Raw genomic sequence first — 10,803 nt, forward strand, 5'->3', positions numbered from 1 at the left:
TAGGCTTGATAGTACCTATTTTACATATATATATATATATATATAAGGTATCCTCCAGATAATTCAAATCGAAGCAATTGGATGTCCAACTCGGGCCTATATGACATGACATGAATATACATATATAATATAAAATTATATATATAGATAGATATAATATAAAATTTGAACCATAAACTATGGGACCTAGATTTCCTAAATAACCGTTTGGGAAGGAATCTCCTTAATGGGCAGCTAGTTCCACCATGTGGTAGGTCAGGTGCGACTGAAATTTTGTGGCATGTGGACTCCAAGGTCTCCAGCTCACATGTAAATTTTCAGCCTAAACAGAGTTGGCCATGTGGCAAGACAAACAGTTGCAAAATAGAAAACAAAAACTACCAAGAGAGTGAACGGGAGTACGAGGGGGTTGCATGGACACACATAGGATGGCTAAAATACTGAATTTAAGCCCGAAATTTGACACTTGGCCTATTTAGACCATTCCCTAGATATTCAATGATTGGATTTGCCATTTCAGTCTACCATGTGGAAAAACTAGGAATGTTTGTTAAAGAGATTATGTCCTAATCAGCCATGTTGGAGCAAACTATTTGTATACTATATATTTTGATAAGTACCATATGTACTCTTCAATAACAGTTGCATCAACCAACAACCCAGCAAATAAACAACTCAGGATAACAGAACCATTTGTCATGCCAGTATCCTTCTAAAAGGATGGCATATCTGTGCAGAAAAAAGTGGATTCTGACACTATGTACTTTTTTTAGCAACACTTCATAGTTTCCTTTTCCTTTTTGTCTCTATCTATTTGACATTTATGGACACCTAGGATGTAATATGAATTATTTCCCTACAAAATGTGACCAGGTGGCCAACATAAATGGGAAAATGATGGATATGGGGCTACAAGACCAAATAAGCATCAGCATGTTCCATAAAAATGGATCAGGACCCTACACCAGAAAGAGCACAACTTAATCTATCCATTACATTGTATCTATATGAACCACCAAAAATAGTTCCAGTAGAATTTCTCAAAGTTATGGAATCAATGCTTAAAAATCATTTGCTCAACCATAGTGAGCCTAAGAATGTCGTAAGTTATTAGGACCCCAGCCCAAAAACACTATACTTGTTATGTCTTTCATCATTTTAAAATAAAAAATGACTTCTCTGCTTTCTCACTGAACCCATCCCCTCCAGGAGGGGTAAAGAAAAAAAGACCAAGCCTGTTTCTATAGTTAAATGAAAAACAGAAACATTACATCTCAATTATTTCTCAGAAAATACTATTTTTAGACAGGTTCCCCTTCCTAGCTAGCCAAATTAGAGTACCAGACTCTTAAGCATGTTAGATCCTGACACCAGAGTCCAAATACATGCGGCACTTATATACTGATAGAAAAACTTCAGTGGTCACTCTTAAGACTTCCGGACAATAATTTAACAAATGAAAAAAGTGCATCAACAATAAATTACTCGGAAGACAATCACTAAAAGCCTAATTGAACAGGATATCCATTGTGAAATTTGCATTGATAAGGATGAAGATATTATTTTTGAGAAAAGAAGAAAAGAAAAAGGTTCTCGTTCATTAGATTATACATGAGAAAAGAAAATCAGTGTGTGGGGTTACAACCTCTTATAACTAAATTATGCTCCCTTTGAAAAGCTGTTAAAAGCTCAATAGATAGATTTGCCATTGCATCATTTGCGGATGAGTTGACCAGCCTGACCAGGGAAATGGAGCAAACAGGCATTCCCTTCGCCTTTTGAGCAATGAACTTGGCAATCCGTACATCTGAAATACAGGAATTTTAACCTCCAAACGTTAGATAGCTTACCCTGTACAGCCTAACAAGACATTTACTACTGCATAGACCACAAGTTTATTACTGGTAAAGAAGCACCAAGGAACATAAAAGCATATAATTATTCACATCTTTCAATATACGTGAAGGAAAAGAATGTGGTTATTAAATGGCAATTAATTACTCTACCAACAATTGGATTTCACAGTCCAAAGAAATCTACATACATGAACATTCTCAATTCTGATTATTCAGTATCCATCCCCTTAACCAACATAAACAAAAAAATCTCACGTAGAATGTCAATAAGAGAGAAACTGGAACTTAAAAACAATTTGGTTCACAAAATGGTTAGTCCCATTGACACCATTAAGATACGGAATAAGAGAAAATGGTACGCCAAACAAGTACCAAACTGTAAAACGATGCACCTTTCTAGAAAAATGGAAATTTTCTATATGAAGTGAATCCAAGTCTGTCCCTGATTAAAAAAATATCTCAAGATGATGATACATAAAAAGAAAGAAAAAAAAAAAGAGAGAGTGGATGTCACTTGAGAATACATACAGCATTTTTTTAAGACATTCCAAAATTTGTCATTGACTTGACAATGATGTCCAACCCCAAAGCTAAAAACTAAAATGAGGTAGAACAGTAAGCTCATAAATGGGGACATGAGGGGAGTGACAACGTCAACTGATAATCATATGTGAAACAAAAGATAAATTTTAGTTTAACCAAAGCAACTATTCACCCCCCCCCCCAAGAAGAGATGGTGGACAATGCATTCACAGTTCACAGGCGAAGAATAGGCCCTGTTTAGTGACTAGATGATTATGGGCCTTCATTTTTAATGTTTTTGGTTGGAATAGTGATGGGGACATCTACGTATACCAGCGGCGTAGACGCAAGACCCAGCCACATGTGCATTCTATTTGGCTGGAGGAGAGAATCTCACAAAGGAAAGCTATAAGAAAGAAGAAGGAAGAAGGAAAGAGAGGGAGTCGAACCAGCCTTCCCAGCGCTGGGTTCGACCCCCCCTTTCCTCCCAATCGGATCTTTGTGGCCCCCACCAGATTTTGTTTTATTTTAGTAATTTATTTTAGTTCATCTTATTATTTAACTGTTTTGAATAATTAGGAAACTAGGTATTTCTTTTTATTGGTCTATTAGGTAATTTCTTATTTCAGAGATTGTGTTCCTAAATAACTCTTTTTTTATTTTTGGTAATTTTTTTCTTTATATGTGTAAGGCCATTGGCCATCTCTTTTTAATTAATGAAGATTATTGAAAGCCAACGACAGCCCCCAAACCCCATGACTTCTCTCTCTCTCGCTGCCCTCCTCCCTCTTCTCGTTTCTCACTATCGCCCCTCTCCTCTCTCGCTAATCTCTCCTTTCATCTCTCTCTTTCGCTGCCTCTTTCCCCCTCGACTGCTGCTGCACTGTTGCAGCCATTGCTCGCAATAACTGAAGACCATCTCCATCGAATAGACCCCACCTGGGTTACTGCTGAACTCCTTATCAACAAACTGGGCTGCTGCTGAGCACTACATCTTCAAGCTGGAATTTTCTCCTTCATCAAATAAGGTGGACTGCACCTCTGTTTTGGAGGACTTCGACCTCTTCTTTTCTCCTCAGATTCGGACAGCGTTAAGGTAAGTAAATCCCCCCCCCATTCTACTTCCATTGACTGTTTACTACCTCCCAGTTATTCCCACTAAAGTCTGAATTAGTCTCTGTTTCTAGCCATTATTATTTTCTGCTGCCCTTTAAAAATACCCTGCTGAGTCTAAAATCTGCTACTGTTGCTCATATATCTCTGTCCTACTGGGCTTACATGCTGCTGCTGTTTACGTACTTAATTTTTTGTGATTAAGAATTCTGCTGATCTCTTTAGTGGTTGAATGATTTGAGGAAAAGCATGAAACCTACTCTTTGGATTCTTGAACTGATTTGTGACTATCTACATTATGTTGCCATGTTTCCTTTCCCATGTTTCCCGCTTGAGGTTTATGTGGTTTAATTGTTTTCCGCCTAGATTAGTATTGGCTGTTGTTGCATTGCTTACTATTTCAAATACATATGCATGCTGGTCATGGTATTGTGCTGCCCCTTCAATCCCAATCCCAGCCTAGGTTAGAGTGAGTCAATATCATCCACTTGAATAGCACTTGTAGGAAGACATGTTGTCTAGGTTCCCTCCTACATCAAATAGGCACAATCATAAAGCCCAAAAACATAGTCCAAGGGGTATGCACGAATTTTAGTTTGATTGTTGTCCTAGTAGCGTTAGGAGTTTGAGAGTTTAATGGTTGTTTGGTCCTAGTTCCATTAGGATTTATGAAGTTGAGGTTAGTTTTTAATTCCTGGTCAGTTTAGTAGGAGTAAAAACAATTTCTTATTTTTTGGTCAAATACATAGTGGTTTGGGTTGTATTAGAATTAGGAAAGTTCCAATTGTATTAGTAATAGACTTTGAGAATTCTATGCACACATATGTACCCTGCCCCCTGGCCAGGTTCAAGATCTTGTGAATTATTTCACTTTCGATAGAGGACGAAACAGAACTCCATGCAACGATACAGGTTTCCCAAGTTTGAAATGTCGAAATTTCATTTTCGATGCGTGTGTTATAGATTAAAATTTTCAATCAAAATGGATCAAAAATTCGACCAATTGCATTGGTTTCATTGGTTTTGAGAATAAGAGGAGAAAATTGCCAGAAAACCCCAGACTTTCGGATTTTTTTCCAAATTACCTCCATTTCTTTTGTGGAACAAAGTGTTGGGGTCTACTACAAAGCATCTACATCGATGATTTGCCAGATTTGTATAAGACACAAACTTTGAGGTATACCCCTTTTCTCCAAATTTAATTTTACAAAAATTAAGGTAAATATTTTGTGGATGGAAGGGCTTCAATTTTTTATATGTTAAACACCGTAGGCCGCTCAACGACTTCATAGAGTTAGATTTAATTTCCTTTTTTTATGGTTAACTAAATTGATTTAATAGGATTAATACACATTGGTTGGTGCTCAATTTTTTGTATGTTAGACATCATTGGCCAATCAACAGCTTCACCATATCGCTTTTATTTTTCTACAAAAAAAAGTTTTTTAAAGGCCATTTTTTGTGAATAAAGAATTCATTACCAAAGAGAAAAGCGGAAAATACAATGGGCCCTGAAAGAGGAAAAGGAAACAAAGAGCAACCAAACAACACATCACCATCCCATCAAGGGGTGGGATCAATGGGCTGTAAGAGAGAGAGGGGCAAACCCTAGCACACAACAATGAGCTTGTTCCCTCATTGTTCCTTGGGGATTGGGGAATCCCTTACAGAATGATACCGAAGCATGGATAGCTTAGAGCTAACAACAAAATAGATGGCATTCCAAATCTTATCAAAGGACCCGAAGTTGGATGTCCATCTGCGAAGATTGCATTCCATCCAAATATGGTTGATGGTGGCGCCGAAAGCAAATTGTACCACAAAAAGAGTTCTATGTAGATGTCCTATGCACCGAAATCCACTCTCTCATGAGGGGGAGGACCCTTCTACTGTTAGGCCAACAACTTCTAAGGACTCTCTTCCAAATTGAGGAGAAGGGACAAGCGAAGAAGAGGTGGTTGGCGTCTTCAACACCATTCTAGCATAAGCAGCCAACGAAGAGGGGGGGGGAACCTGGATCTGGTGCTGAATTATCAAAGGTCTATAACTCTTCCAAAAATCGCAAAGCATCTATTCTGGCACATGGATAGATGATAGGTCCATTCCAAAGAGTCGGATAGACAGGACATGGTCTAGATTAGCCACATGTCAAATTTCAGAGTCTAAACAAATCAAATACCACCTTTTGTATTTGCATACATCTCGTGTATGTCCATGCATGTGTACCAATATTCTACACATTATTGTTAGAGTCTATGTTTATGTAATAGGTGTCTTTTGTCTTATATCTTTTTCTGTTATTTTCCTACCAGTTCCTTGTTTAATTTACCTTCTCGCAATTTTTGGTTGTCAGTGCTTTGTCCATAATCTTCATCCTAGCCTTGATAAATGGTCTCCTTAGGCTACTAAATGTGTTTTTCTTAGTTACTCCTAAACCCAAAAGAGCAACTGGTGTTTTGATCCTCTTACTCGTCAGCCTTATGTTAGTGTTGACATTACATTTTTTGATAATACACCCTATTTTGGTGCCTCTAATTCTGATTTGGGTCCTATCTCTCCTACTCCCCTACCTATTCCTCAGCTCATTCCTCTTGAGGTTTCGGATCCCAAGCCTACAGAAGTGCCCTTACAGTTAAACTTTGGGTTTCGGTCATTGTGGGACAGTGAGCTAGAAAACTTTAAGACTGGACAATAACAAGATTCAATCTGGCAGAGGATAGGCACTGACTCGTCAGAATTGCCTTTTAATTGCTCAAACTGCTAGATGTTAGCTTCAAGACTATTTAAATCAAAAAAGAGTAGCAACTGTAGAGCATGACATGTTATTTTGGTCCAAGCTCAACATATAACTCCCAAACCGGTGCGAACTCCATTACAGCTAATGCTATTGCTCAATACTTTACTCCCAAACCAGTTTTAACTCCATTATAGCTAGTGCTATTGCTTGATTATTCATGGCTGAGCAGTTAGAAGCTGATTTTCATCACACCAGCAGCATGAGATCAACAATCATCGCATAGCATTAGCTGTAATAAAAAGAAACGTCCTAGATCATCTGCCAGCCTAATTATCATCAAACAAATATCAAGGTTAGGTCTCAAAATTTTTCTTGTCATGTGAAATCACTAATAAAGAAAGTTCAAGAAAATCAATGTAAGACAAATGTTTGTCAGCACAAGTGCTGATAAATTTGTTTACTAAATCACGACAACCATGTAGTCACATTTGTTTTTCTATTTCTCTCGCCCTCCCCCCAATCAAATGTGTTAGTGTGACAGTTATTCTATGATGCCTTTTTCCTTTTCTTGTTCTTTCCAACAAATGTAGGCCATGATACTTCTAGTAGCAGATGTTGATACAAATTTATCTGAATAATTTTGAGAAAAAAGTGATATGATGAGTGTCGTATGAGTACTTATGACCATATCTTTGGATAGTAACAAATAAGTATTAAAACATTTCTGCATCACATAAATTTCCAGTATCTTGAAGCACTATTTCAAACATGGAATTTCTCTAGTTATTGAAAAGGCTGAAGTTGTGGAGAAAATGAGTTACCTCTATGTCCAACTGGATTGATTGTACTGTACAGAATAAGTTTCACTTTATCAGAACTCATCGATGCTCGAAGGTAATTTATAAAATCCGACCAATTCCCACCTATCCCTATGTCATCTTTCTGTATGGTTACAAAGAAGACCAAATGAAAATGAAAGAACTTGTTCATCAGCTCTTGCATGATGGTAATAAGAAAGTATACATCGCCAATTTACAGTTAGCTAAAGTCTACAGCCAGATAGGGGTACAAGCAGGCCAGGCCTGAGTTGGAGAATTGATAAATTTTGGACCAAAGTACGCCCAAGCCTGGCGCAGCTCAGTTCATTTTAGTTTGAAATTCAGCACATATGAACTGAGCTGGGCCAGGATTGGGCTTAATTTGGTCCAAAATTTATCCATTCTCCAACTCAGGCCTGGCCTGCTTGTACCCCTATCTCTGTGTGTGTGTGTGTGTGTGTGTGTGTGTGCGTGTGTGTGTATGTGATGTAATCTTCCAATTTGCAGCTGACAAGAAACATTATAACTTAAGAAAATAAAGAACCACACATCTAGTCAATCCAACCCTACAGAGAGCAAAACACACACCCACCAATGGAAACAGAAATGAAATAAAAATGAAAAATATGAAAAAAAAAAAAAAAAAACTCAAAAACGGCATCTCTACAATTTCCAAAGTGTCCCGCAAGTGGATCTTAATTCTTGGGACTCACAAAAAGTAAATAAAAATAACAAAAGAGCTGCCCGTCTCACGATTGCTAGCATGGTTGAAAATTTAAGCAAAACTTCCCACATTTAGGGGTGCAAAGATAGAACTCAAGGAAATACAATATTCCCGATCAACAAACGATTGGTATGACAACTTAAGCCATGACATGATAGAATCTATGACTACAAATAACTCTGTCATATTGTTGGAGAGGACACAACATGCTAGATTATCCTTTTGGTTTATCATCAGGTAAAAAAATTTCAGGTTTGCCATGAAGTAAAATTTATCAAGGTGACAATGAATCATATCTTCTTGGCTAATACAAGTCCCCACTCCACTGATAAAAACAACAACAACAACAATCAGCTTTATTCAAGGTCATACTTGATACAAGGCCTAAGCTATGCATGTCCTTCCTCACCACTTCTCCTATGGTCATTTTAGGTCTGCACTTGGCTCTTTTAATTCCTTCAATCTGAATCAAACCACTCCCTGCTATTGGAAAATCCAAAAGGGCTCCGTCGAACATGGCCATACCAACCCTCAAATGACTTTCTAGTAGCTTATCATGTATTGGAGCTACTCCCAAATAAGCTTTAATATAATAATTCCTTATTTTATTTCACCACAGACCCATCTCAACATCCTTATCACTACTACACTAATCTTTTTTAAGTGAAGAAGTGCACATGTTTTAACAATCCCTAAATCTTTTTCAGAACCATTCGTATTTCTTTTCACCCCTTTAACATCAAAACAATCCGTAAATCTTTTTCAGAAACATCCGGATTTCTTTTCACCTATTTAACTTCAATAGATTTTTCCATTAATTTGAAACATTCTTTTCCTGAAATTTCCACAACTCCTCTGTGGTCCGAGAGTTCTAAAACATATGCAGCAAAAAATCCGAGAATAAAATGTAAAGTAAGAAGCCGAATTCAGGAACGGGAAGAAGAGCTCACCAAATCTTCTAGCTGTGTTAGGGAACGAATGCACTCGAAAGTATAGGAGTGAAAGTCGGTCACATGGATTCTGATAGAAGTAGCCTCAAATACATGAACATGAAACATAAATGGAAGCAGATCAACAGAACATGGTTTCTCCCACTCCGCATTCACTTTCCCAAAAATGGGTTCAAACTCCTCCAAACTCCTTGCCATTTCAGAGCTTTCACTTGCAGAAAACACAAACACAAGCGGAGCACTCTTATTTCTCTCAGGAAGTCAAATGGGCTATAGGGTGCTTAGACCTTAAAGGGCTGCCGCTATCTTAGTAGGACAGAGAAAGAAATTGAAAGAGGGCCCCTGATTCTCTGCCATTCCAGGAGCATGACAGGCACGTATATGAGCAAGAGAGAAACAAAACTGGAAGGACCAATTGGCATATTTGAGAGAGGTAACGGACAACTGTTGGGAGTACCTTGGCGACTCCGACCCTCTGTCACTCTGATTCTGGTCTGGTTTCCGTTACTTTCCTTTCTTGGGGCTTTCTTCTGTGCGGAGGAAGAGTGCCCAAACCATCAACCGAAAAAAGATGCATCCTTCCTCCCCTGACTCTCTCTTTTCCTCCCTGACGTGGGCCCTCTTTGTAGACAATGTGGCACAGTTCCGTGCATCCGTTTGTTTGGTGATTCACACATTCCATGCGAGCCTTCTGTTTTTTATTTTTTCTTGGTGTCAAGGTGGGGCCACCACTATGATGCCATGATCGCCACTAACACGACCCTCGGGCCAAGCAAGGCATAAACGAGGGCGGATCAAGTTCAACTAACAACAACGTATGAAAACGATTGTGGTTCATAAATTTAGATCAATTTTTTCCCTCTTCATTTAATAAATTTTAAATTCAGATCAAAGACATATCAGAATATTCTCGTACATAAATCTGATCCGTTTATCAAATCGATGGATCAATAAGTCGATTGTCCACTTGTGGAGGAATGAATTTGAAATTAAAATTATAATCAAAACCAGAATCAGAATCAGAATCAGAATCGATCCGTCGAATCTGAAACCCATTGATTCAATCTCGAAAACTCCAGATTGAACCAAAGACGAAATCAGATCGGTCACGGCCAATTTCAATTCAAATCGACTGGTTCAATTGATAATATGAAATTCATTTTTTCCTGTCTAAAAAAAAAAGAAAGAAAGAAAGATAAAAACATAGAATATGGGCGTAGGATATAGTGTTGGTTAAAAGTGCTATGCCAACACCTCCTCTCTCAATCTCTCTCAGCCTGCTTTACTGATAAATGTAATTCCTGACCTGATTGATGGCTTCTCTATACTTAGTCATGAGAACCCACCCTAAACCTTTAATTGATTAGGAAAGGTAAAAGTTTCTATCCATGGACTTATGGACCCATGAATATATAAATATGCACACTGGCATACATAATGTGCCACGAGGAAAAGGTGATTCAATTATTCTGATGGTTGGATATGGAAGACTAATATAGACTGACCACATGTAAAATTTTAGCGTAAAATTTTAGCATAAAATTTAATCAAATACCCTCTTGTGTGTTGATATGTATCATCGTGTATGACCATGCATATATATTTATATCACGCTACTAGATCTCTCTTTGAGTTTTCAATGCTTTTTTCATCAATTGTCAAAACTTTATTTTGGACAAAAACTTTATATGTGGATGGAGGACCTTGATGTTTGAGGTGTACTATTCACATAATATTTAATTGTCGGTCTAAGGCTCAAGCACCTATTGTTGCACTAAAACCAATTGGTTTAGATTTAGTGAAGGAGCTACCTTATTGCCTTAAGCAAGTTAGGTGGTCAATCCGAAGCCGATCACGAGGAGGTGATGTGTTTTAATCGATAACAATTTTCCCTTCCATGTTTGTAGATTTACCCAAACCTTCAACCATGGCTTTGATGCCACTTATTGATGGTTGGTCTAAGACTTGTGCACTTAGCAATTTATGTTGCATTAAAAACAAATGGCATTAGTGAGGGATTACCTTATTGCCTTTAGATTAGGCGGTTAGTCCCCAAGTCATGAGAAAACATTGGTTTTTAATT

General features: G+C 37.8%; 1 protein-coding gene across 1 annotated transcript in view; it reads right to left on the reverse strand.

The window, feature by feature from the left end:
• The window catches only part of LOC122092019, a gene marked incomplete at its 3' end in the record, with an annotated part of 17,722 nt that extends 8,422 nt beyond the window's left edge, over positions 1 to 9,300 (reverse strand). The window contains 3 exon segments of the mRNA XM_042662305.1: positions 1,646 to 1,807; positions 7,050 to 7,170; positions 8,721 to 9,300. Of these exon segments, the coding sequence (XP_042518239.1) occupies positions 1,646 to 1,807; positions 7,050 to 7,170; positions 8,721 to 8,918 (481 nt within the window).
• Between the last annotated feature and the right edge of the window lie 1,503 nt (positions 9,301 to 10,803).

Source organism: Macadamia integrifolia, chromosome 10 (genome assembly GCF_013358625.1).
Source record: "Macadamia integrifolia cultivar HAES 741 chromosome 10, SCU_Mint_v3, whole genome shotgun sequence".
Lineage (NCBI taxonomy): Eukaryota > Viridiplantae > Streptophyta > Magnoliopsida > Proteales > Proteaceae > Macadamia > Macadamia integrifolia.